Here is a 27,456-nt window from a genome sequence, read left to right on the forward strand (position 1 = left end):
CTGCCTTTTAACAAGAGGACAGATGTGCCTTGAAGTCCTTCTACATGCTACCAACCAAATGCTGTGCATTCAACAGAACTGCTGGTTAATGATCTTGCCCATAAGTAATGTTTTAACCATAGAGCAGTTTTTGTTTGCTTCAAAAGCCACAAAGCCAAAGAGGAAGTGTAGGAGAACGTGGGCAGGACCGCGGCCAGGAACCTCATGACCTCATCTGTTTCCGCCTCACAGGGATTGGTGGCTGTGCCTGGAACAGGGTTTAAATTCCCCGAGATCAGAGATGTTAGGCAGACAGGGGACGAGGGGAGAAAGGCCAAGCTGCTGGGAACCAACTGGCTGGAGCAGCTGCTGGGATCACCAAGAGTGCTGTTGTTGCAATTGACTCCTCCAGCACCACAAAAGGTAGTATTTTTTTCTCTTTTTACCTGATTATGTGCGATTTTGTCTGCAGCTTTAGTCAAGGAAGCATTGGGCAGGAGATCTTTGAAAACTGCTTCACTGGTCAGGGATGTTTGATGTTTCTCTATGGAAAAAGGTATGCTTTTATAGGAGCAAAGTTGCTTTAGCGATGAAGGTATTATACATAATAGCAATTTAGACCTGAGTGCTGATAGATGTTCGGAGGAGATAACTGAAAACCTTGCCACTGAATCAAGTGCTGGAAGCTCAAAGCTGATACTTGAACACAGAAAGCTTCCTTCCTTGTTTAACCACTGCCTGGCAGTGCCCCTGTTTCTCTTGGCAGGCTTGCAGCTTGTGCTGTACGCTACTGAATGGATGGGACACACACCCTTCTCTGTTTAACTCTTGAAATTGCAACACATTTGATTGAGTGTCCTGTCTCAGGAGCAGCCTTACTAATGTATTTTAAATGTGCCCTTAGTAGCCTTTCTTTCCCGCTATGATATACTGAAGTTTTGAATGCCTCTTGTTCATCAATAAATCAGTTTAATTTCTCAGGGATGTTCCTTATCCTGGGAATTGGTCTATCAGCACTGGAATTTACTGCAGCTCAGCACTCTCCTAATTTCAGCATGAATCACTCATTTACTAAATTGTTAAAGCTGCAATGTGAGCAGATATTTCACTTCATCTCTTGCTTGGAAACACAGGTGATTCTGCTCAAACTTCTGGAGGGGGAAATAAAGGTCCATCAATAAAGCAATTTATGCTCATATAGACTGAATTTACTCACAGCAACTCCAGTTAATAACCCTGAAAACTAGGTTTAAAATAACTGAAGAGAGAACCCAAGCTGAGTTTGTCTTGTCCTGTCTCTTCTGGCAAAATGATGTTAAATGAACAAAGATAACCCAAAGCTATCTTCATAGCACTTTGTTTTTCACAAAGCTTTTCCTTTGCCAGTTCAAGTCAGTAGATGACAGGAGACTCCTCACCTTCTGTGGCTACTCTCACCACTGCTCAGCACTTCCCAGTACCTGGTTTTAAAATCCTTGTAGCTTTTGAGTTGCTAAGTCATTACAAAACCAACTGGATGTGGGGTGGTGATGGAGGACAGAGGAATAAGATCAGCAATGGACAGGTTGAATCCTCAGCAGAGACCTGGTCTCAGCACAGTGAAGTACACCAGAAGGGAGAAAACACCTGTGGTATTTCTGTGGTATTTTACCTTGTTGACTCACTGTTCCAAAATACTTTGTAGGTAAAACATCACAATGAAGGTGGCAGTTCTGTGTTTATGCCTTATCAGCATCACTGCTGCATGGCCAGTAAGTAAATCACAAAATACACAAATTGTGTATTTTCTTTGTATGTTAGCAAGAAATTAATACTGACAAATGCTTTTTTCCTGTCTCCCTTGAAGGTGAGTAAAACCAAGCAGCATGCCATTTCTGCCAGCTCTGAAGAAAAATATGTAAGCTCCTTTTGTCTTTCTATTAATTTTCTTTAATAAATCCTTTTTTATATTTTTTTTCATCTAATACACATTGCCTGATGCTTGTTTTATGATTGTAGCTGCTTGCAGAACTTGTCCTCACCTAGCTGTTATAAGCCAGCTCCTCAGGCAGCCAAAGAGGAGAGACACCAACATCAGCAGAGTTTTGCCTGTTAGGCATCCTGGCTGTGGACTTCTGTTAGTCTCTGGACCAGCACTGGAAACCTTTTCTCTTAATGAAAAATGTGAAAGCTGTCAGTTAAAAAGCAAAAAGGTCTACAACATGGCACAACTATTATAATCCACATTCATTACTGTGGATCAGATGACAATATTTGGTGTTGGGAGACACCAACTCAAGACTTTAACCTAATTCCCATTATTTTTTTTGAGTGGTGCGAGTGAGTTGCATTAACCTTATATGTAACTGTTTGATTTATGCTCCACTGCTAGCTACTATCCATGTAAAATCAACTTTTTGTCTGGAGAATAGGCTACTGCATTTAGTTTCAAGTCTTTTTGATGTGAGAGATAAATCACTCTTTGGAAAAAGGCATGAGAACTGGAAGAAATTATGGTCATTAGAAATAGCTCCAAATTTCACTCAGTGGAAGTGAGCCAGGGAAACTGATTTGAAGCTCCCCAGATTCTGCCAGTGGGAGAGGCACATCTTCTGTATTACATTGTTTGAGTCCTCTTCTTACCGCAGTGAATTGCTGAGGACACATCCTGCGCAGGAGTGTATTGCAGATGTCACATCTGCCTGAAAACAGAGATTGTGATGCAGGCAGCTCTGCCTGCTCCTATATGCTTCTTTGTGGATTTAACCCGCCTTTCCTTTTTCTCTTGAAGGACCCCAAGGGCCATCACTCACGAAGATACCACCACATGAATTCTCAGTCTTGGGAGAGTCTGCAACAGCAACAGAATGACCTGGCGTCACCTCAGCAGGTACAGGCAACTGACTGGAAGAGAAAGCAGAGCATTTTTCAATTTAGGATTAAGTGCTTAAAGAATATTCAACATACTGATCAGCTCTACTGTATGTGTCTTTGTGTGCTAATAGTGAGTTTTATGTTGTTTTCAGACTCTCTACTCTTCAGAGGAAAGTGTGGATGTCCCAGAACAGGTAAGTATTTTGAACAGTAAAATGTCAGTTGAGTGCTGCAGTGTGTAGCAACACGCATTTTCCTCAATCGATCGTGGTTCTTGTGATAACATCTCTCTCTAAAAAAAAGCCCCAGAGCTTCAGGGAGGGTGAGGGGAATAGCTCCTCAACACTGCATAAACTCTGGGTGAGCAGAACAGATACCAGGCTGCAAATCTCGCGTAAGTCTTCATTTGCCTGATGCATAATAAATGTTTTCCAGCAGTTCCCTGATGTGTCAAGCAAGAGCCATGAAGATGTGGATGATGATGATGATAATGATTCCAATGATACAGATGAATCCGATGAGGTTGTCACAAGTTTTCCCACAGACATTCCCGTAACTGCACCATTCCCACCTTTCCCCTTCACCCGGGGAGACAATGCTGGCAGAGGCGACAGCGTGGCCTACAGAATGAGGGCAAAAGCCTCAGTGGTGAAATCTAGCAAACTCCGCAAAGCTGCAAAGAAGGTAAATAGTGGTGAGCATTGGTACCCAGATTTTGGAAAGCGGATAGTGAACTTGAACCTTTAAAATGGACATGTCAGTTTTGAAAAGGATTGGTGAGGGGAAGGTAGGCACAAGTGAAGGAATGTATTTCCTTTCTCTGGATATCCCAAAACAGGGCCTGCTTATGGCTGGTGGTGTGCTGAGGTAGGAGTGTAGCCCGTTGCTGCAAGCTATGCAATACTACCATTTGAACTATCATGCTCTACTTGCACACACAAAATCTGAGGGCAAGTTCAAATTGGAATTTCTTGTTATGTGAAAGGTTCATGTAACCCCATAAAAGAACACAGTGTCTCCAGGCAGAGGTGCATCATGCAGGCTTTGAGTGCTCCAACACCCTATGCAGTTTGCTTTGGTACAGTACAGCAGCACCTGTTGACAGGTCAGTTTCTCAGGAGTGATAATGGTTCTTATTTTGGTCTCTAACACAGCTCATTGCCTATGATGCCACCGAGGAGGATGAGAGCGCCCTGGATGCAGACAGCCAGCAAGTGGGGCTCTCCCAGGATCATCCTGCTGCCCGCCACTCCCTGGTGAAGTACATCAGCAGGGAATGGGCTGACAAGAGCCATGGGCAGGACAGCAGCGAGCTGGACAGCAAGCAGCGTGACCGGAGCCTGGAAAATGACAGCCAGCAGAAGTTCGATAGCCATGAGGCAGATGATGATAGCAAGGCTGGTGTCAGAGAGGATAGCCACCACAGCATAGAAAGCAGGGAGAGCCAGGCCCACGTTTCCGCTGAGATCCCTGACGATAACAGCAACCAAACGTTGGAGAGTGCCGAGGATGCTCGAGACCGTCACAGCATCGAGAACAACGAAGTCACTCTTTAAAGGGAGGCAGATGTAACATTTCCCTTCTCTTCCAATTCCTACCTAAGGGGAGGGAGGGTAGCTTCGTGTCTGGTAACTGTAAATGTAGAATGCGTGGTGACTTTTGGGGTTCGGGACAGCTTCTTTTACCCGGTGGCCTCCCCTTGGCTGCAAGTGCATGGGGAAGCGAGTCTGATGCTGTCAGGCGCACAGAACGAGCGTTACCCCTGTGGCATGCTGCTGTATGTACCGCCAGCCTGTATTTTGCTGTAACTGGATTTAAATAAACACACAAAACCCTGTAGCTGTGGGCTGTGTTACCGTTTCCTGGGTTGGGTCAGAGGGCAGCTTCTCGGCTGCGTGAGGAGTTGTAATCCCTCTCCTTAAAATTAAATAGCTGATATTTTATTTATTAAGTAGATAAAACCCCTCCGTGGAGCTTTTACCGAGGCTGAGCGGCGTGCTGGTGCCGGCCCTTGAACCGCTTCCACTGAAGCGCCCCAGGCCTTCGGGCTTCCCGCCTCACAGCTCGGCCTGGCCTGGCCCAATGGCCGCGCCCCCCGTGAGGGAAGGAGGCCGAGCAACTACATCTCCCTCCGTACCCTGGGCTTTCCGGGCAGGCGCCGGCGGGCGGGGAAAGGGCGGAGGCGGGGGTGCCCCGCCCCGGGCGGTGGTGGTGGCGGCTGGCCGATGGCGGGCAGTGGGGGCTGCCGGCGCGGGAGGGACCAGCTGGAGCTGGAGCGGCTGGGCGAGGCGGCGCGGGCCGGCTCCTGCCCGCCGTCGCCGCCGCTCTCCGCCTGCTCGCGGCAGGCCTGGAGCCGGGACAACCCGGGCTTCGAGCCGGAGGAGGAGGGAACGGCGGCGGCGGCGGGGCCGGTGCTGGAGATGGACGTGGAGTGGGGCAGTCCCGCGGCCGGCGCTTCGTCGTCGTTGGGCAGCAGCGCGGCGGGCATGGGCGGCGGCGGGCGGCGGCAGCGGCGGGTCCCTGCGGGGCGCGGCGGAACGGAGGTGCCGAGCCGCCACCAGGTGCCACCCGACGGCGCCGCGCCCCGCCGGGCGGCCTGGGCCAAGCGGCTGGCGCGGCGGCTGCGAGGTGAGAGCCTTTGGCCCTTCCTGCCGGAGCGGGGCTCCGAGTCTTGCTGGGCTGCCCTTTACTGCGGACTGTCGGCGAGGGGAGCGTTCATGGGTTGTTTGTGATCCCTTGTGCCTTTTCTTTCACCCACCCCTTTGCTGCCTATGCTCTTTCCTCTGTCCCTATTCTTTTTCCTTCTCCCGTCAGTCCATCCATGTTTGTGTCCCCGCTTTATGCACATGTGTATTCCCATCTCTGACCTGGTTATGCCCCCCTCTCCCGTCCCAGATGCACACACCCTTTTCGCCTTGGTTTCCTCTGGAGCATAGAGCTCTGCCTCCCAGGTCTTAGTCCTGGCTACTTTTTTAGAGAAGCTTAAAATGCCAGCATCAAATCGTGAAGGGTTTAAATGTAGGATTTGCTTAAGTGTCAGACAAAATATATATATTATATTATATATGGCAGAAGGAAGCCATAGTTAGGAAATAAGGTTCCTTCTAAAATGCGAGTGTTCTGAAGTGCTTGTACTGTTACTGCTTGGCATAGCGTCAGCAGAGGTGTCAGTATGAACTTGATTTTAAGCAGGACTTTGTAAATTAGGCTGTTGCGTGTCCTGTATGCTTCACTTTGGTTTTTCATGTGCATTCAGATATCATTTGCTATAATGATTTCTCTGCCTTAGTCTTGCACCAAAGTAAGTCTGTCTTGATCATTGCAGTTTTTTACTTGGATGCAAGTCAGATTTACAGAGACTATGGAATAAAGCATGTTTTCAGCAGATTTTATTGGGAGAGTGTTCAATGAACTACGTCTCTTCATAAAAAGAGACCGGAATGGCTGGGGAAAAAAAATGTCAGTTGTAGAATGGTTTTATGTGTTACGCATGGAATGGCACTGCTCTAGAGTTTTCGGAGGTGTGTTTAATTTAGTCTGTCAGTGAGATACGTAAATGCCTAGGAAAGGAGCTGCTTAGCATGGAGAAACTGAAGTCCTTTCATGAAAATTCTCACCTAAGTAGACTTTTCAGATCCTCCCTTCATACTAGTTGTTGCCAAGAAGGAACCTCCTGTATATGCTTTTAACTGCGGTGAAAAGTAGTGGTGTTTGAATGTGAGGTGAGAGTGGCTTCATGATGACCTGACATGAGTTACTCCTGTTTCATCTCCGTCATGATTTCTGCAGCAATGCTCAAAACAGATCATCCACACTAGGACTGATCTTGGTGTTGGTTTCTGAGCCGTTTTGAACCTGAAGTCAGAGCTTAATAACATGTGATTTGTGTAAGGTCAGAGTATTTGCAGATGAAAGGAAAATCCACACACACACACACACACACCCCCCCCCAGATGTAATTTAACAAAGGCTTTGTAATAGATTTGTTGAATCACCTATAGTTTATCTGCACTTAGGGGTGGTTTAGGGTGAAGGAAAGATGCTTATTCTTAGTATGATTTTTTTCTAGCTTTTTATTTGTTTGTTTTAAGGTTGTCTGTGTATTTTCACCTTGTTTCAACCTGGTTCAGTTGCACAGCAGAACAAAGAGGAATAAGCTTTTGGTGAAGCTGTATGCTGTGCTGGGCAGAATGAGTCTTCATCAGCATCAGGCAGATGTTGCCAGAGAAGCTACTTGGCCCTGTGCTGACAGGGGCCTGTCCTGCTGCCTAAAAGCAATGTATCTGGGGCTAGATTAATCACTTTGGAGCTGATGCATGTCCATAGCTTGAGCTCTGAAAGATGAGAACCACCTTTGACGTCGTAACGTTATGCATCCTTTCAACTAGTGTGGTTCTTTTACACTACTGAGTGTGAGCTGATTAATCAAGTGTGTGATGTGTGGAGAATGGTGCAAAGTTACACATTCTTGCAGTTTAAGAAAACCAATATTTTCAGTAATGGCCGTGGACCAAGTTGCCTCTTGCTGTTGGAGATAGTGTACACTGGTAGTATTCTATTTTTGGCTGTAAAATGAAAAGACTTGGGTTCATGTTATAGGAATGTTAGGAGTGGATTTATCCCTGCGGTTACTATCCACAGTTCCTGTTGATTCCTGACCTGCCTACATTTTGTGTTTGTAGGGAGGTGTAGCCAAAGTTACTGTAGTAGACAGATTCTTTTCTGGCTCTTTCATGAGAATGTTGCCATTAATTTATAACCACAGTAAATGGCTAGGTGTAATTTTATTGCTGTGAAGGTACTGCCGGGTGCTGTACTTGCCTGCTGTGGAGGTAACTAACCTCTGAAGAATGCTGTTGCTGCAGGCTACACAGTGAAAGGACTTGAAATTAATATAGGGCACTTAAAGGATAAGAGAGGTTTTAATACTGGAAAGAGCACTCGGTAGTTATTTTGATGTTTCATCTTTGAAGACTAGAAAGGGGCATACTTCTTATTAAATTTTATTTCAAGATGACTAAAGAGAAGTTAGCATAGATTTATTTAATGAAATTCCATTTCACTAGACAGAATTCAACCAGAAGGATTAATCCTTTGGATATCAAAAGTGATAGAATTACCATGGCGAAACAGATTGCCATGCATGAACTGAAGGATATTGAATGACAGCTTACACTTTCCTTGCTGTCAGTTGTGAAATAAAAAAGCAGAGAGGATTAAGATGATGGGATTTTTGATAATTGCAACTACAGGGGAGATAGCTAACATGAGTTCCTAAGTGAAGAGAAAGCTACTTCAGACTACCTGTATCTTAGTTTTTTCTCTTTGTGGGTTCTTTTCAGATTCTAACTCTTTAGCTTTAGCCCCCCTAGTTTTGCACATCTCTTCAGCAAACAGCCCAGATGCTGAGAGGAGAGGAGGGGATGACTATCCAGTTCTGTTAAGGAGATGGTTTCGATGGGTAAGAGCAAAGTCCATTTCCAGAGCCAAGCTGGAAAGGTCTGCCCCTCAGAGTTGTACTTGGTCACCCAGTGCTACTGAGTCCTCGTGTATCAATACTAAGGAGCGTATGCGGGATATTTCTTGAAAGGTTTTCTTAATTACTGCTAAATGGAAGCATCAGATATTTCCAGTCATTAATTGTTACTTTCACAAAGAATGCATTATGACATTTTTACTGACTTGAACCTAGTGTAGGCTCTGACTATACCTTACTAAGGAATTTGAGACTATTTTGTTGTTGTCTGGGGGCAAAGCATCTTTGCCTGATGGTCGCTTTCCTCTCTTTCCCCTAGCCCCATTGTTTCCCCAGCATCTGAATTTGTGTGTAGGCAGATTAGTGATACGTATTTTGGTTTGGGTGCTTTCAGAACTTAACTTTCACACAAGTCTGAATTATTTTATATGCACTTTGTACCTTATAAACTTGGCTTTGTGATTATGTGTATAAGTACATACACATTATATATGTGTGTTTATATATTTATATAACACTTTATATATGTATAAACAGAAATACTTTAATCTCCCATGTACCTAATGAGCTAGACTTTATTGTTTGAAATTTCATCTGTTTTTTATTTGCATTTGATCGTTATTTTTTGACAGCTCTTCTGAGTTCACATACTCCATGAGTAAGCCAGTTGGACTACAGAATGAGTGTGAGAGAATTGTTAGTTTCAGGTTTGTTTGATAAAGCGTACATAGATTTTATCAAAAAGTTGATGAATAGAAAAGTTACATAAGGAATGGACTGAAAATGGCTAGAAATGAAGTGCGTTTGGTGCTTGCAGTGGATGTCAACTTAAATTCAGCACTGCTTACCACCACTGTTCTTGATGCATCTAAACCAATATTCTAATAATGCGAAAGGAGAATAATGTGTGTGTCTTCTAAAAAAGGGGCTTGTAGCTGACACATAAATCCAGAGCTCATTTAACACAAAGTTCATTGTATGATCTCTGGTGCTGGGTTTTGTTTTGTTCTTTTATTCACGTGTAACTTTCTGCTCCTGGCTGAGCCCTAACAAGATTCTAATATGACAGAATTTGAGCTTGCAAGCTTTTTGCTCACCACATTTCTTATTGGTGAGTAATGTGCTGACAGCCGGGATTCGGCTCCCTCGCCAGCTTAGCTCACTGCCTGTTCCAGCCTTTTCTTCCTCTCTTCTGTAATGTTTTCCTGCCTTTATTATGAGGGTTGCTAGTGCAACGTAGTGCTGTGCTAAAGGCTCTATTTGTTGAGTTCTTTATTATGTGACTCTCTAAATGTTCTTGGGTTTGTGTTTCTGTCTTCAAGAATGACCTAATGGTGAGGATTTGGCATTCTGTGCAGTAAAGTTGCAGTCTTTATCTGTAAATTTCCAGGCTTAGAGAACAGCTCTGAAAAGGCTCTCTTGTTTTGGAGGCTGACACTAGTGGAGGTTGTAATTTGCTAAAGGAATGTGAAGAGAAATTAATGCTAAGACTATTAGTGCTTGTTGTGCCTATGCAAGAGAACTTTCCTGGTTGACTTTGTGGTTAGGTCGCAACTTAAATATGTGGTAGCTGAAAGGCTCCTAAAATCATCTGACACATTTTTTTTTTCCTGAATACACCTCATATTTGCAGTTAGAGGGAAGAGCTTCCTTACTCACGTCTCTTTGTTAGCAAATGAGGTTCTGCAGCAGGCAGATGAGCCCTTTGTCCGTGTAGTCTTACAGCAGCAGTTGCAAAGCAACTGAACTCTTGATTGTTTGTGAGCTTTATAGTGTGTTTTGGCTATCCCTTGTTGCTGTTCCATTTGATTTAAAATTACTGTGGTATGTTTGATGGATCCAGGATTTTTTCCTAGGGAGTTTGAGGTTACTTCATTTCCATCTACTGAGAACATATGGGGCATTTTAAAAGTTTGGCTGTTTAAAATAGCTGCAAAGGAAAAGAGTGTAAGTTTGGTGCACTTCTCTACAGTGAATTTTTATTTGTATATACTTTCTCTCTCACCATAAACTAAGGTCAAATCACCTTGCTTTATTTAGGTTTAAATGAAGAGAAGTTCCTTGAAGGTAGCAGTTCTGGTCTATGCATCAGCAGCTGTTCCCAGCTTTTTTTTGTGTCCTGTATTAGGCATAGGAAATAAGTATGGTGGTTACTAACTGCTTTCTGTTTTCAGGTGATTGTTTCTTTATTGTTTCTTTCAGAGACAGTTTGGAAGATCCTTTTGCTTTTCCGTAACCCTTTTGGACAGGATCACACAAGTTCAGTAGCTTCTCTTACACTGTCTTCTTGAGAACGTGAAGCTAGGAACAGGAGGAAATAGTTCAGCTAATGCAGTTGCCCAGTTTGACAGTTAGGCAGCAGTTGCTCATTTAGGCTGCTACTTAATGTTTCTGTGATAATCTTTTGATATGCAAGGAAAGAAATCATATAGAAATACTTACCAAGGTCCCTCCTATGTCTCTGTTGGACATGCCTTGCCTATCTAGGAGAGGATGGTTACAACTTGTTCTTTAAAAAATACGTTTGGTTGACATAGAATCATAGAATAATTAGCGTTGGAAAGCACCTGAAGATCATCTAGTTCCAACCCCTGTACCATGGGCAGGGACATACCCTTTCAGGTAGAAGGTTAGTTAAGCCTCCTAATAAAATTTAAATACTGATCATGCATTTTCATTCATCTAACAATGCTCTTCATATTAAAAAGCAAGCAAACCACAAAGAAAAACCCCAAACAAATAATTTCTTGAAGGATGACTCTGTTTGTCTGTCTTTGTATACTTGTATTTGTTTTCCTACCATGTGGCTTTAAGGGACAGCACTTCTGGCAAATCTTCAGCAGAATCTGTTAAGAGTTCTGCTGAGCTGTTAATAGATTATTATGGTATCTTATGAATAGCTAATACTGTCTCAGGCCCTGTTCAGTGTATGGAAGAAGTTCTTGCTTGACCTTAAATTGGTTTAAAGTCCAGAGAAGAACCTGGAGCAGACGGGTTAAGCTTTCACAACCTTATTACATTGCTTATGTAGACATCTGTATGCATCATTATATATGTTTTCCTTTTAAGGTCTATGGGGAACAAGACTCATGGAAGAAAGCAACACCAGCAGAGAGCGATACCTGAAAAGTGTTTTACGGGAGTTGGTTACGTACATGGTTTTCCTTGTGGTCTTGTGTGTCTGTAAGTACCATTCAGCATTATGTGTATCCATTTCTGTACTGCTTGCTGTTTGTAATTCCAGAATGAAGATTGTTTCAGTGATGTTGGAGAAGAATTAATGGGCAGGTGCATAGGCAAATACTGGGAATTAATTCTTCTGCACATGGATTATTGCTTGAGATTTAAAGTACTGCAACTTTCTGTAACTTCACAAATTTTGAACCTTTAAGCAGGGTGGTAATATTCTTTGTTTTTAAGGAGTATTTTTTTAATGTAGTACCACACTGCAGTGTAATGGTTCTGCTACACATTTTGAAATTGCTGAACAGAACTGTTAAATGTGAAGAGTTTGAGTTACCATCTGGGACTAAAAATTAATTACATCACTGAGTTTTGAATTTCTCTCCAAGCTTATGTACAGATCATTCTAAGAATAAAAGCTCTTGACGGTTGCTGGAAAGGCAGAGATGATGCCAGCTACTTAGAAATACCTAATAATTTGTGTTTGCATGATGCTGGACATTCTAAATGCATCTGTAACCTACATGTACTCAAGTGTATATGGATCACAGCTGGAGACTTCCATGATATAAGTGCATTATTTGTTTTGATGTCTATGATATCATATGAAGTATTGTAACACTATAGAACACAGAACAGGGTAACAGTCAACCTACTTTTTTTTTTTTTGGCTTTTAAGTAGGTGATTGCTTGAAAGTAGGTGCTCTAGAATTGACACTGAATATGAGCAGATTCTACTAAATACGGACTTAGTACAGAAGTGAGGAGCCTGATGGATCACCAGCCTCGTGCTGAATTATATTCCTGGGCCTAAATGGAGTTTAAGAGAGTATCCTGAACAGAGTTTGCTGTTCTTTTCTCAAGGTGAAGAACCTTAGTGATGCTGGTGCAGAGATAGAGATTTATCACAAGCCTCACACAGCACTGTGAACAGTTGGTATAATGTATAATAGATATGGTATAATGTAACGGTTCTGAGAGCAGCCGCCTTTGGCCTTGGGAACTTCAAATGAGGCATGTTCATGTATTTGCACAAAAATTAGAAGTTGATGCAAAATAGAACTTATGATGAAGTGTGAAATAGATGTTTTATTTGGTTACTAGGAGAATAATCTGTATGCATTAAGTTAGTGTATCTTTGGAAAGCCGGTATGTTTCAAGCATTCAGTTTTTAGTGTGGGCAGTTCTGTTCTATATGCCTGAAATGTCAGTGACACTTAAGTTGTCGTTTATGATCAGTTGTGATAGAATGGAGTGATGTTTTTATTTAGGTGAGAGAGAATTGTGGAGTGGAAAGAAAAAGCAAAACTACGTGGGTTGACTGGTTCTGAGAGCAGAGCAGAAGTCTATTAAAAATAGTTCTTGTTCACATTTTCTTCCCTAAGACAAAATATTTCTATAAAATTGTCAAAACAGATGGAGATTGTTTGGTGTAGAATTAATCTTTCAGGCCTTTCTGAGTTTCTGTCACAAAATGGCTTTAAGTATTTATAAGCAGTGATGTTATTGGAGCCAGAGACCATTCTCTGAAGCCATCTTGCCTTTGTACGTCATTTTATAATTTATGCTCTGGCCATCATCAGACAAATGTTCTGCCCAGTGTAAGAGTAACACAGAGTCATGTATTTTCTGTGGGGAGATTATCTTAGAAGCGCTGCATATCTTGGGTGGGGTTTCGTTGTCAACCATAGGCAGCTGATGTCATTCACAGTGCCCTGCAATATCCTGGTTGACTTATTATGTGCTCAAGCAGGGCATAGTTTTCCTGAGATCTCATGCCATCTGTGCCAGCTCTCTATGATGCCTTAGATAGTACAAGTCACCTAAAAAGGCACTCTTCAGGCTGCTGAATCATGCAGGTTTTTTTTCCTGAAGTTAGTTTTTGTAGAAACATTAATAATAGAATGAGGTGTGGGAAAGAGAACTGAGTATTTTAAACTCATTGGTCAGACTGTTCTTCACTGCTTTCTATGTCTTACTCACAGTTGAAAGACAAATGCTGCTTGGTGTGGATTTTGTTTTGCTCTGAAGCTTAAACTTTTTGGTGCAAAATCTATACAATTTCAACAAAAAAAGTAAGATTTTTTTTTTTCTTTTCCCTTTTTTTTTCCTCTTATCTTTCCCCTACCCTTTTCCTCTCATTCTTAACTAAATCTTTTGCAGTGACTTACGGGACAGTGAGTTCCAGTATGTATTATTACACGAGGGTCATGTCGCAGCTCTTCCTGGAAACACCTGTATCAAAAATGGAGAAAACTGATTTCAAAACTTTATCCACAATGGACGACTTCTGGAAGGTAATCTAAGCCCAAGTTTTTATCTCTCTTTTGTTGTGATATGCTTGTCCTGTGTATTTAACCTACCAGGATCTTTTTTCTAATGTGGTTTTGGTTGTGCGTGAAGATTTATGTGTCAAAGCTATGGAACAGAGTTGGCCTTTAATACGTGAAAATTTAGAACAAAGGCGGGGGGGGGCCTGGCTGGAGGGCCAGGGTAGGGCAAGGTGAATGTCTTTGGAGGACAAGTAAGGCTTTATGTCAGAAAAATTAACAACTGCAATTCTAACACATCCATGGAATGAAGATCTATAAAAACCATGATGGAAACATGCAAACTGAAATCCTGTCTTATTCCCCAGTTCACAGAAGGCCCTTTGCTGGATGGTCTCTACTGGGAAATGTGGTACAACAACAAAACCATGGCAGAAAACAAAAGCTTCATTTATTATGAGAACCTGCTCCTAGGGGTGCCTCGTATTCGGCAGCTGAAAGTTAGAAATGGTTCATGCTCAATACCTGAAGATTTAAAGGAAGAAATCAAGGACTGCTATGATGTCTATTCTGTAGCTAATGAAGATACTGCTCCGTTTGGACTTCGAAATGGAACAGCGTATGTAGTATTCCTGTATTCACATAGATTTTTTTTCCTGATCTTGGTTATGCTGAATTACACAATAAGTCACTTGGCAGAGGCAACTCTGCATTTATTGTCTGTTCTGTCTGTAAAGCCTAGTAAAATGAGCAGTTGCCAGTTCTGCTCATGGAGAAACCTTACTAAACTTGGACAGCACTGTGCTCTTACCCGCTTGAGTTGAGGGGCTGCCGTTGTACCATTTTATGCATGGGAGACACTCTGTGGTCTGAGTGCAGCACTACAACTGGTGAGCGCCTGTTCTGTAATTCCGGATTGTATTACTGCGGTGGGTTTCACTGAGTTGTCTTTCCTGGCTAAAAATGGGAATAGCACTGCCTCTCTTGGAGGACAATTTGTGAGTTAATTGTGAAAAGTTTTGGAGATGGAAAAGAATTTTCTTTCTTTCCCTTAGGAAAAATTCTATGTGACTAGATTAATGTATTTTCTTTTTGGCAATTAATATACTTGTGACCCATTTTTCTATCTTCATTTTGTTGTGTTAGTCAAAGGAACTTTGTAAGATCTTTCTCCAGGGTACATCAAAACTTTCTACAAGTACCTCTTAAATTTAAATGGCTTTAAGTAACTGATATGTTTTTTTGGTCAGGTTTTGGTGGTGTCTGTTTTCTTAATTGTAAGTTGCAAATGGAAAGACTAATGTACTCTGTTTTACTTCTGAACTAGTTGGACATACACCAATGAGAAGGATTTGAATGGGAGCAGCCACTGGGGCTTGATTGCCACATACAGTGGGGCTGGTTATTACCAAGACCTCTCAAGGAACAGAGAAGTGACAGCTGTGCAGATTGCTAGCCTTAAGAAGAACCTGTGGCTAGACAGAGGGACCAGAGCAGCTTTCATTGATTTCTCTGTATACAATGCAAACATCAACCTATTCTGCATTGTGAGGTATGAACAGAGCCATAAGAGTTTTCAAATTGCACAGTGTCAGTTATTGACTTGGGGTTTTCTTGTGATTGCTTTGTTTTCAGGACGTGGGTAAGTGTTTTGCATAAAGGAGGCAGACAAGTGAAATGGGATGCCTCCCTGTCAAAGAAGTGAGACTCCACATGGAAGCTGCACTCATTGTCTGGAGACAGTTCTGGCTTTGCTGATGCTACAGCAGCTTGGGTGCAGTTTGCAGGCGACTTCTCTAGAGAGTTGACTTATTAATATGTGGATACACAACATCAGTCTTTTCAACACCATGAAACAAATGCAGATGAAGACAGGTCTTTCTGTCTCTGTTTATCTCATTGTTCCTGAAATGCTTTTGATTTTAGTCAGAATTGAGTGTGGTCAGGTTTACACCTTCTGTTCTGTGTAGTGTCTTTGCTGAATCAAATGTGGGCTTTTGCCTGTTTCCATTATTTAAATAATTATGGAAATAAACCCATGTATTTTCACTCTGCTTTTCATCAATGCTGTGTAAATGAAATCTTTTATTCTTTGCCCTTTTTTCTGGTTTTTGATGCAGGTTGTTAGTGGAGTTTCCAGCGACTGGAGGCCTTGTTACATCTTGGCAATTTCAGCCAGTGAGGCTGATTCACTACATCTCCACTTTTGATTTTTTCCTGGCAGCCTGTGAAATGGCATTTTGTCTCTTTGTGCTGTATTACATGGTGGAAGAGATTTTAGAAATTCACATTCATAGACTGCACTACTTCAGAAGTCTTTGGAATTGCCTTGATGTTCTTATCATTGTGGTAAGTAATCTTTATAATAAGGCTAAAATTACTTTCTGAAATGCCCTTTGTGAGTGACATTAATGACTCAGTATTGCTTTAAGGGATAGGAATATTATTAGGAAGGATACTTACAGTCTAATGGGCTATTCAATCTGAATAAGACTATTTTAGTCTGTGTTGTAATATTGATGTATTTTGCAGACTTGCTTTTTTTCTCTTTGTTGGTTTCAACCTTAACATCCTGCTGAAAAATTAGAGTATTTCTCCAGTGTGCTTCCTCACACTTTTTGTCTATAATGGTGTAGTCATTATGAAAGATAACAAACTTGCCCATGTTTCTCTTCAACAGATCTGATACTGACTATTGCAGTGACTTTCAAGTAAGAAAATCAGCTGCTTTAAAGCAGTGATTTATGTTTGGAGGAATGGGACTGGGATTTGAATATGTTTGCAGAGAACCACAAAGAGATTTCATATGTCATTAAAATACTCAGCAGCTAATACCAAGTTTGAAGAAGTGTCTCGAATTGTAGAGTTCTAGCAGCTGTCAGGGCTGCTTTCTTGGTTAAGTGGACAGCGTTGCACATCAACAATCTTGGTGTAACAGAAAATCATGATCTTTGATTTAAAAATACATATGTAATTCTCTCTGGATTTATGTCAAGCTGTGCCTGCCAAAAGAATACAAAGTAAGCAATACTGAAACAGACCCAGTCTTGTTCTTGTTTCCTATCTTCAGGCTTGGATGTATCAGAGGTTTAAGTCTTGAAGCCAGTGCTCCAGAGAAATCATACTTGTATCACAGTGCTTTTTATATGAAAGGCTGTTTGGGGGGATGTTTACATGAACTGTGTGCTGTTCCTTATATTTAATGGCAGGGGCAGGAGTAAGATGCTTTACTGTTACAGTCAGTGAAGTATATTCAAGTGCGAGTATAAAATTCGGTTCACACAAAGGGATAAAACGCTTTGTTTATACCTGGTCTGGTGGACATTGTTTAACTTTAGGATTATGTACTTTATGACTCTGTATACATGGCAAAGTGTTTTAAAACCCTCATCACCTTTGGTAAATTTGTATGTTTCTTTTGTACTCAGCTCTCTGTGGCAGCTATAGGAATTAGCATCTACAGAACATCAACTGTTGATATGCTCCTGAAGAAGCTGCTGGAAGATCAGAACTCTTTCCCCAATTTTGAACCTTTGGCATATTGGCAAATGCAATTCAACAACATAGCTGCAGTCACTGTGTTTTTTGTCTGGATTAAGGTAACTCCAAGATGTATATCCTTATTCTGACATTAGAATGTAATTCTGTTGATTACATGATTTGAGATTTAGTCATGTAAGGCCACGCTGGATGGGGCTTTGAGTAACCTGGTGTAGTGGAAGGTCTCCCTGCCTATTGCAGGGGGGGTGGAACTGGATGAGCTTCCAAAGGTCCCTTCCAAACCATTATATGATTCTATGTTTTTCATAAAATTGGGCACAAAGGAAAGTCAGAGCACAGGGGTAACTTCTTGCAGGCTGAAAACAAGGTTGTAATTTGCCATAAGTTTTAATCAGCCTTAAGTCTCAAAGATGTAGTCAGTGCTAGTGCTTTGTCACAGCAGAAATATAAATCAATGTTTTTAGTATTCCTGAGTTAATAAGTCAGTAACTTACTGGTACTGCTTTTTCCTAGTCTGGTTTAACTGTGCCAGTTCTATCTATTCAAAGTTTCTAAATCTTTAGAGTGTTGGTAAACCTAGTCCAATTCATTTGAAAACTATGTATATTACTTTAGACTTAATTTCTCTGGTTTTCTGCCTCCTTTATAGTGATATTTCTTTTCAAGTTCATGTTCATTTCCTGTCCTCTGTATATATAACATTGCAGAGGAATATTTAATTACTAAACTGATAAATAGGGGAAAATACAAGACCAATGATAAATGAATTTCCACTATGATACTCCAAACTGATACTTAAGTTTATTAAGTAAGTTAGCTGTCTCTTACCGTTTTATAATTACAAAGCTGCGTCTATTTTGCATCATGGTTTAAGGAATAAAGCGGCTTATTATAGGAAGTAATGGTAAACTGCAGAATAATAGAATAATGCAGGGTGGAGGGGCCTCAGGAAGTCTCTGTCCACCTGCTCAGAGCTAGGTCAGCTGTGAGATTTGCTTTTCTCACATTTTACTACTTCATAGCTAACATCTTCTTTGACAATAAATGAGGTGTTTTGGTTACACTTCTCTGAAGCCTGGCTGACAAATACAGGAGTGAAAAACAAGCAAACCCCTGCAGCTAGACAAGAAATGTCATTCTCACAGAGTTTTCTTCTCATTTCAAGCCTCAGTGTTTTTTAGGAAAGGGTGTATTTCTAAATGTAAATTATCTGACTTCGTCTCCCATCAAATTAAGTAAGACATCTAATATGTAAAAGGCTGGAGAACAGTTGTGTTAAGAAATTGTTGTTTTCCTTGTCTTTACAGTTGTGTTTTTTGTCATGTTTTCTTTTGACAGCTTTTCAAATTCGTTAACTTCAACAGAACAATGAGTCAGTTATCCACTACCATGTCTCGCTGCGTCAAAGATGTTGTTGGCTTTGCTATTATGTTTTTTATTATTTTCTTAGCATATGCTCAGTTGGCCTATCTTGTCTTTGGCACTCAAATTGATGACTTCAGTACTTTCCAGGACTGCATGTAAGTACAAAAGTGCTAAGAATTTCTCAGCTCATTGGTAAATAGATTCGGTTGCCTCATGAGAGACAAATCCTATAACATCAATCTAAACAGATAAGCTGCAGACATATCACTGTTGATGTAACTCAGTAGCAAATGCATGTTTTTAATAACATTTTTAGTTCAAAACCTGTCTTTGCTATGAGATTAAAAATGTGCTATAGTTTGATCAGTGAGCCAAAAATGGCAAGCTTTGATTGGTAGAAGTGACATGGGTTTTATAACAGTTGGTCACATTCCTAGATAAAGCAATAACTCTGTCTTCAGCAGTTGAATTATTATATGCTTACTTATATTTCTAATGCTTATGGAAATGTTGTATGTGTAATAACACCATGTTCCTGGTAGCATGTGTAGTTCTTTGACTCACAGGTTGCATCTTGGACAGCCAGCTAGTAAATTTGTAAGTATCTGCTGTAATCCAGAGAGAGATTGGACTTTAATATACGGTCAGTAATCAGTTGATTTGGTACAACGTAACTTGATTCTAAAGGGGGTAGTGTTTAGTTATTGATTTCCCCCTCTTCCCTTACACTGGGGCAGTGTTGCAAAAACTTCTTTGTAGAGAGGTGAAGGAACTTGAAGGAACTTGAAATATGATGGCAGTGCTGTGCAGTGCCAAGCCTCTTCCTGCCTTGGCACTGTAGAGACAACGTGGAGAGCACTGAGGTTGTATGCAAGAGGCAGAAGGGATAAGACAGGGACAGGAGTGGGTCTTAAAGCTTCACAATGGTAACCATTGGTTTGCTCTGCTCCACTCTCTGTGGTTCCTATTATCAGTTTTGACTAAAAGTCAGAAGTATCCACCCCAGTTTTGCTCTGTTTGTGATATCTGACTGCGAGTTTGGTTATGCCTAGAGGTAGGTTTGAGGAATTGGCTATTGGAGTGCCTGACAAAGTATTATAGTAGTGCAGACCTCTCTGCTGCCCATCAGTCAGACTGTTATGGTAAAATGGTTTTAGAATTCTTGCACAGCTCTGAAAGTGCGTTTGTTCAACACCTGGATGTGTTTTGTTTTTTAAGATTTACTCAGTTCCGCATCATTTTGGGAGACTTCAACTTCACAGAGGTTGAAGAAGCTAATCGAATTTTGGGACCAATTTATTTCACTACATTTGTGTTCTTTATGTTCTTCATTCTTTTGGTATGTACACTTTTGTTTATGTGGGGTGGGTAGGTGGCCATTTCTGCATCTGTTCTTTGATTTCTGCTGCTGCTTTGGGGCTTTTTTTGATATTGGTGAGTGTGCAGTCCATGTAGGGGCCTGACTGTTCCATGGCTGGTCACTACACTCCTCAGTTTTTCTTCATTTAAAATGAATTTGCATTGTATGTTTGTTGTCATTCCCATATAGTGCTCCACGTTCTGGTGGAGTGTATTTATTTTTTTCTTTCCTTTTTCTTTTCTTTCTAATTTATGTAATTTTATCATTATAAAGGATTACTTATTTCTAAAAGCTGAATAGTGCCTGGTTGACACACAAAGCAAGCCCATATCTTCTGGTGCAAAGTAGCTGTAATGTTCCATACATAATGTCCTTAGTTTATAAAGGTGCTCTAACATGTGGCTGGTTGTATTTACAGCAGTCTAGTTTATGCATGCAACACACAGCTTGTCTGCTAGCAGTGTCTAATTCATCAGCAGTGCAGCAGTTGTCAGATATGCAGGTTTCCCTGCAAAGGCCTCTCTCCTTCTCCAGGGCAAAGTTGGGCCCTGTCTTTCTCACCTTCCCAGTGCAGATTACCTGTCCACTTTCTGACAAACAGTATTGCAAGAAGCTTAGCTTATCTGAGAGGCAGTATGTAGACATGATTGTTTGACAAATAAATTCAAACAGTGAGTACATTGTGAGTACGCATCTTTTGTAAACTCTCTGTTAATACTAATATTGAATCCATATTAGTCTTTTTGATAGTAGCAACTGAAGGGAGGAAGCCCCACTCTTAGAAACTTAGGAGACCAGGTAAATTCATTTTTATCTTGATATAAGAGAAGAGCCTCAGTATCTTGTACTTAAATGTAGTTTTCAGTTAGTTTGGTACTGACATTAAGATGTAGTAATTTTGTTTCTAGTGTATCACCACATGGAAGCTGTTATGTGAGCAAGAAGCCCTCAGATGATTCCCCAAACTGTGTATCTTTGGGGGATTTGATAAGATGGCAAGCATTAAAGTAGGATTTTACTAACCTGGAACAGTACAGCAGTCCTGTATCATCATAAATATTAGAGTTACTTAGTGAACCTTGTACTTAATGAGGCTTTTTATTAATCTTTGAAATGAGGAGAAATGGCATTCAGATATTATTTGTGGGAGAAGACTTCATCTTGGCTAGTAAGGAAGCATTGAATCTCAAGTGTTCAGAAGGATATACCAGTAGTCAAACAGAAAATAACTTATGGGTCACTTCGGCCCAAGAAGCAAACGAAGCAGGTTTTACATTTGTTTTGAAGCACCTCACAAGATGCAGAGGAGCAGAGGCTAGTGTTCAGCAACGGAGAGAAGTTTTTTTTCTGAAGGGGTAGCAGAAAAGTACTAGAGCGTGAAGGCATGACCAGGTTATCCAAAATACTCACTATAATTTCTGTGCCTATCCACACCTGCACAATCCTGTCATTTGGCTGGAGTGAAATGTTGCTGTAAGCTCCTTGAGACTAGTCTGAGGTCTGGAAACTAAGTTAGGGAAGATGACCAGAAAGCACCAGCTCTTAATTTTGAGTAGCTGAAAGCAAATATACGGTAGTCAAGTTACCTCTTCTCTGGTGTTGGACAATAATGCATAAAGGTACAGTGTTGGAAGATATTTATCCTAAAGCAATTTTTTAAGTCCATAAGGAAATAGAGGTTAACACTGCCTTTCTGTGTGAGAGTGGCACATTGAATGTGCCAGTGAATTAAGTAATTCTTCTTCAACTTGAATATCCAGCTTGCAATTCAGTCATATTTACTCCATGTTGTTCAGCAGGAGCCTTTCGGTAATGACAGCATGTCTCAAACTATATGCTTGGCGCAGGGTTAGTGAGACCTACTTTTTTTTTTCTCTTTCATTTGGGCAAGCAACCAGACTCTTTTCAGAGTTGGTGGTGTACATGCCAAATGTCTGATTGCAAGCTGTTTTGTTTTTATCTTAGTCTGAAATGCAAGCAGAGCGGTAACTAGGTAAGAAATTTATGTTTGTCCTGGTTATTATGAGATGAATAGTTGACTTGACTACTCAGGCACTTTTTTTGTGTTCTCTAGATTAATTAATAGTTACTATCTGTGTAAGTTTGGCCTGGCAGATAGAAGGTCAAACTTAAATATATAATGTTAAACAAGCATGGTTTATTGCCGCTGCTTTGTGTAGGTATGAACTGTCTCTGGAAAGTAATACTCCAGTTACATTAATAACCAGTAGTCTTGACTAGAAGTTGCTACACTGCAGTGCATCCCATTTCAATATCTCAAGTTCTTGATGTTAGTGCTTTAGAAAAAGCTCACCATTTTCTCCTGGCCTTTTTTAAAAAGTCATGTATAGGTCTGCACATGAAGGTTGTAGGAGCAGGGCTTAGGCTTGGTGAAATTTCAGTTGGGCTTTTTCATTTCTCTCATGAACAGAACATGTTTTTGGCCATCATCAATGATACGTACTCTGAAGTCAAATCGGATATGGCACAACAGAAGGCAGAAATGGAACTGTCTGACCTTATCAGAAAGGTAAAAGTAACATTTTGTTTGTTTTAACATTCCTCACATCTAAACTCACTCCATAAATTGCTACAAAGTGAAGCTGGCAGCAGCTGATGAATATACACATCTCTAGTTAAATTAATCTGAGCTGAGTGTAAAATAAATGAAAACTTTCCATCACAACATATTTTAGTCATCTGAGACTTTGTGTTGAATGATCAGCCTGCTGAATACAACATAAGATTTGACTGTCAAGTACCTACAGAAACACTGAACACTGAAGCTAAGCTGCTGTTTGGTTTGGTCACAGAACTACCTCATTTTGGGCAATAAATTTAGGCGAGTCTTGGATAATGCGTTGGGAGCTTCCAGGGGCAGCTGCCAGTAAGGTTGTTGAATACAAAGTTAGGAGCTTGACTTGAATCCCAGTTTAGGAAAAACGTGCACATACGTGTGCTCTGGCATGGATGCGGTGCTGTACTGTGGTCAGAAATGTCTAACCACATACTCGGCATGACCAGTAACTCTGAGTTTAAAACTTGCAAACTGGTTATTAAAACAGAGCAGAGAAAAACAAAGAGTGCTGCTTTTTGGGATGAAGATTTTATGTCATTCCTACAACGGAAGCATGACAGAGAAGCAAAATAACTGCAGGAAGTTGTACCTGTGTTGTCAGCATTATTTAAAACTGTCACTTAACTGTCAGTAACTGACTGCTAAAGGTCTTGCTGTACAAAATACTCCATTCCTGCTGACCTGCAGTGCAAACTGAAGGATGAAAGCCTTACTCTAACTGCAGAGGTATTTATATGTTGCTCATTTAAATGCTGAAATAAAAGATGGGTAAACCAGAGGAAAAGAGAGATTCCTGCAGGACTTTTGGGACGCACTGAATGATAGTATACACTAGGTGATTTTTATAATGAGAAAGTTATTAGAAATCAAGTGTTAACATTTCATGACAAGTAAAACACAAAATATCACTGTTTCTTTTAGGGCTACAACAAAGCCATGATCAAACTTAAATTGAAGAAGACTACTGTTGATGACATTTCAGAAAGCCTGAGACAAGGTGGGGGAAAGTTAAATTTTGATGAGCTCCGGCAAGATCTGAAAGGGTAAGGAAGCTGTTACTTATTATCTGGAAGAGTATCCCAGAGACATGTCATGTCTTTGATGCTTCTGTGAGAAGCAAGAGAATGCCACATTCTCTTGTTGTGGGTAGAAGGGGCCTTAGGAAGCAGAGATCTAAAGCATTTGAGGAAATGGTAATATTTCTATCTGAGCCACTGCAGGAGATTGTGAACAGTCAGGAATCCAAGGAAAGCAAACAAAGAGGTATAAAAGGGATGGTTGTGAAGGAGCAGGGTGCAGTCTAGGGGAGATTTGTGCTACTGAGTAATAAAAGGTGAGGGCTGAGGTGTTTATTATCAGTGTTGTGAATTCATAGGCAGCACTAGGATCAGTTATGCCTTTGGCTGGGGGATGAAGGTCTGATGGAGTGAAGTGTTTTTCTAATACTTGAAGTTCACTTGGCGTCCAAAAAATGGGAAATAAGGGAACTGTTTTTACTCCGTTTTCAGGAAGGGGCACACGGATGCAGAGATTGAAGCAATATTTACCAAATATGACCAGGATGGGGACCAGGAATTGACAGAGCATGAACATCAGCAGATGAGAGATGACCTTGAGAAAGAGAGGGTGAGCTCCGTGTTAGGAGTGATATGCCACCACTGCCATCTGCCAGTCTTCTCCCCATGCTTGTTTCTGAACAATTCTGCCCTAGAAGAGTCCTCTTGTTTCCCTTCACATTTGCTCTCATTCCTGCCTGTCTGAGCAGGACTGTAAATAGGCAAGGAGGAGCTGATGGAGGGCAAGAGGTTTTTGACCTTGACACCCCCATCCCTCATGTACAGGTGAAAATCTTTACATCATCTTTGTCTGTGTCTTGTGTTTTCACAAAGGAGGATCTGGACCTGGATAGGAGCTCTCTGCCACGTCCTCTGAGCAGCCGCAGCTTCCCCCGGAGCTTGGACGACTCTGAGGAGGATGAGGATGAAGACAGTGGACACAGCTCCAGGAGGAGGGGCAGCAGCTCTAGTGGGGTTTCCTATGAAGAGTTCCAAGTGTAAGTTGATTGTTCTGAGGAGGAAAAATCTGCATGGTGTTTGGGGGATTTTTTCCCTTGTAGGTTTTCTTCTTTCAGTTCTATAATAGAGTCTCCTGTAACTCTATTAATCAAATTATTCATAAAAGTAAACGCTGTGTTTTGAAGGTACTTAAGTCACTCTTTAGTGTCTGAACTGGAATTACTTTAGAGAGGCTGATGTGAATTAGACACAAAACCAAAAACAAACCAACCAAAGAAAAAAAGCCCCTGTCTTTAAAACCTGGTCATTGAAAAGACAGAAAAAATGGTCAAATGGTACAGTAGGGAACAGGGAAAATGATACAATAATGCCAGAAGACTTTTCTACGATTTTTAGAAGTAAAACCTTGAGGTTGTTTTAGGTTCACTGAGAACTTAAGGTGTTTTTTTTAGTAAGATTAAGTTAGTTGTGAGTGTGTATTTTGTCTAAAATAATAGATCTCCATATTAATTAATTATAGCAACACTAGCTGAATGAAGAATTTCAGTAACTAGAACCAACAAATTTTCATGAGGATGCCCTAAAAGCAGGGAAAACAGAGTGGAATATGTTTCTGGGGTTTTTTTCCCCATCTGCTTTATCTCTGTGTTATCCTTTTGCTCTTGTGTACCTTGTCCCTGCCTGGACATCAGGACTGATTTGTGGAGGGTCAGATGCATGCCAGAATTAAAAGGCTCTCATCCTTATCTGCTTTGTGTGTTGGCATACTACAGTGATACTGACTCAGACAGGGTTATTGAAGCTCACACTTGTTGCCCTTAGGCTCATGAGGCGGGTGGATCGCATGGAGCATTCTATCGGCAGTATAGTCTCCAAGATCGATGCGGTTATCGTGAAGCTTGAAGCGATGGAGAGAGCCAAACTAAAAAGGAGAGATGTGTTAGGAAGGCTGTTAGATGGAGTAACAGAGGTAAGAAAACTGTAATACAAATTGTGCTGTCATCAGTGAAGGTGACAACCTGGGCATTACATCACTGGAAAGAAAACCATTTACTGTACTAGCAGTGTTTCTCCACTAGCCTATGGAAATACTTGAGTGGCGTAAGACTTTCCCATGTTTGTGTAGGGATTTGCTTAGGCTGTTGTTTAGAAGCTGAGCTTCAAGGTTGCGTCTTTTAATCTGTTCAGGATGAAAGACTGGGTCGTGACAATGAAATCCATAGAGAACAAATGGAGCGACTTGTGCGAGAGGAGTTGGAGAGGTGGGAATCAGATGACACGGCATCCCAAATGAGCCATCGGTTGGGAACACCACTTGGACTGAATGGCCAGCCTCGTTCAAGGAACTCTCGGCCATCATCCTCCCAGTCAGATGGTATTGATGGGGGAGGAGGAAATGGGGGGAATAACATCCATGTGTAAGGATTAACTTTGTAGGCGATTCTGAATGTTTCAGGTCAGTATTAAGCCAGCAAATACACTACTCCACTGTTTCCCAGCATGAGGTGATCATCCTCATCAGACCACTAAGGACATTTCTCACCCATGGGCAAAAGTAAATATTCTCTTCAAAAGGCATTTTCAGACCTACATAAGCCATGTGTCACGTTCAAGTTGCCCACAGTAAACTGTCAGCCTTGCAAATGAAAGTGCAGGAGGCAGAATGGAAACAGTTGTTACAAAATCTACCTGGCCAGAAGTTTGATTCCATACATGTATTATGGGGACACTTCCACAAGGGCATCAAGCTTCAGACAGAATAATGTGCTGTGGCTAAAACCACTCCACTGAAAGGCTGCAAGTATTTTGCTTTCTGTTGGAAAATAGGATTTTTTCCCAATGCTTTTAAAAGCAATTTTTAAAAGAAGATGGCATGAATTTATTGCCTCATTCATTGTTAACAGCTGACACTTTTCAGAGATAAAATAGCACTTTTTTACTTTGCTTCTGCCTATGTTTCTGAGTTATTCTTGGTGTTACTAACATTTTAATCAACTTCAAATGTTCATTTCTTCCTGGTTTTGAGAAATACTATGTTTTTTTAAACAGAAGAAAGTACACTCACTTTGTACAATGGTAAATCACGTATTCCATAATAGAAATGTACACATTGCAGGTGTTTGTGTTCCATTAGCATTTCAAAAGCACTATTTGAGAGCTGCCTCTTCACACCCAATGAAAGTAATAATTTTGGGCTTTGTTGCAAAGTGCCCATTTTTTAATGCTATGATTTCATGATCTAAGTGTTCCTGGGATAAACATTCCACCAATTCTTAGGTAAATATGGTTACTTTGCAGAAAATAGATTCTTTCAAAGCTCACAAAATTGAGAAACATCAACTCTTCTGTGGGTACAACAGGGAAGGGGGCAGAGAAGTTGCTGATGGTTTGCAGTCTGATCCTGTGCTGTGTCAAGTTGTAACCATGTCTCAACTGTGTAGTCTGTATGTACATTTAAAAGAACTGCTTGTAATATTATTAGGTATATTTCTACATATGCTTCTCTGCTGAGGTGCAACACATGATGCCTTTCGAAAGGTGTTTGTAGTATAATCACTGATTTTTAGTGTTTAGTTTCCTCTGCTTTCTGGGCCGTAGAAGCTTTGTTTATGAAAGGACACTGAAATTAGGTTGGTTTCCTACAGAAACCATTGGGGCGTAGTGTTTGTGGTTTTGCCTAGCAACGTATTTCCGTCTGTGGAATACTGGTTTAGGAGGGAGTTTCAGTTGTGCTTTTTTTCCTGAAGATGGCAGTTGTATTTAAAGACTTAGAGTTGCTGTAAAGGAAGAGGGAAACCTACACAATCAAACACATCAAAGCTGTTAGCAGGGTATATAGAGGGAAAAATGCCTATTTAACAAAGTATAAGTAGCAT

At 41.1% G+C, this 27,456-nt stretch overlaps 2 protein-coding genes across 3 annotated transcripts; both read left to right on the top strand.

Annotated features, from left to right (window-relative positions):
• Positions 1-255: 255 nt before the first annotated feature.
• Positions 256-4,676, top strand: SPP1 (secreted phosphoprotein 1). 2 transcript variants are annotated; one of them, XM_061480084.1, is made up of 7 exons: positions 256-402; positions 1,664-1,730; positions 1,826-1,876; positions 2,750-2,848; positions 2,985-3,026; positions 3,268-3,516; positions 3,987-4,676. In XM_061480084.1, exons 2-7 carry the CDS (start codon positions 1,677-1,679, stop codon positions 4,386-4,388), a joined length of 897 nt encoding a protein of 298 aa, XP_061336068.1. In that variant the 5' UTR covers positions 256-402; positions 1,664-1,676; the 3' UTR covers positions 4,389-4,676. The 2 variants fall into 2 exon arrangements, with proteins under 2 accessions (XP_061336068.1, XP_061336077.1); XM_061480093.1 differs by having other exon boundaries at positions 3,271-3,516.
• A 365-nt stretch (positions 4,677-5,041) lies between these two features.
• PKD2 (polycystin 2, transient receptor potential cation channel) lies at positions 5,042-27,456 on the top strand. The gene is made up of 15 exons (XM_061480105.1): positions 5,042-5,460; positions 11,378-11,491; positions 13,655-13,788; positions 14,130-14,380; positions 15,089-15,313; positions 15,882-16,110; positions 17,190-17,360; positions 18,601-18,782; positions 19,846-19,966; positions 22,419-22,517; positions 23,487-23,608; positions 24,074-24,191; positions 24,455-24,618; positions 25,403-25,550; positions 25,769-27,456. The coding sequence occupies exons 1-15, from the start codon at positions 5,058-5,060 to the stop codon at positions 26,000-26,002; spliced, it is 2,715 nt and encodes a 904-aa protein (XP_061336089.1). The 5' UTR covers positions 5,042-5,057; the 3' UTR covers positions 26,003-27,456.

The sequence above is a fragment of the Pezoporus flaviventris genome, unplaced genomic scaffold (genome assembly GCF_033815535.1).
Source record: "Pezoporus flaviventris isolate CSIRO_AGI_PZ_B2104156 unplaced genomic scaffold, CSIRO_AGI_Pfla_v1 ptg000002l, whole genome shotgun sequence".
Taxonomy (NCBI): Eukaryota; Metazoa; Chordata; class Aves; order Psittaciformes; family Psittacidae; genus Pezoporus; species Pezoporus flaviventris.

Bases quoted from the DNA above. Each gene is read 5' to 3' on its own strand.
- SPP1 (XM_061480084.1), top strand. From the start codon at position 1,677: ATGAAGGTGGCAGTTCTGTGTTTATGCCTTATCAGCATCACTGCTGCA. The intron at 1,877-2,749 runs GTAAGCTCCTTT...TTTCTCTTGAAG, and splicing joins CCAGCTCTGAAGAAAAATAT to GACCCCAAGGGCCATCACTC. The intron at 3,517-3,986 runs GTAAATAGTGGT...TCTCTAACACAG, and splicing joins TCCGCAAAGCTGCAAAGAAG to CTCATTGCCTATGATGCCAC.
- PKD2 (XM_061480105.1), top strand. From the start codon at position 5,058: ATGGCGGGCAGTGGGGGCTGCCGGCGCGGGAGGGACCAGCTGGAGCTG. The intron at 15,314-15,881 runs GTATGAACAGAG...TTTTTGATGCAG, and splicing joins AACCTATTCTGCATTGTGAG to GTTGTTAGTGGAGTTTCCAG. The intron at 25,551-25,768 runs GTAAGAAAACTG...TAATCTGTTCAG, and splicing joins TGTTAGATGGAGTAACAGAG to GATGAAAGACTGGGTCGTGA.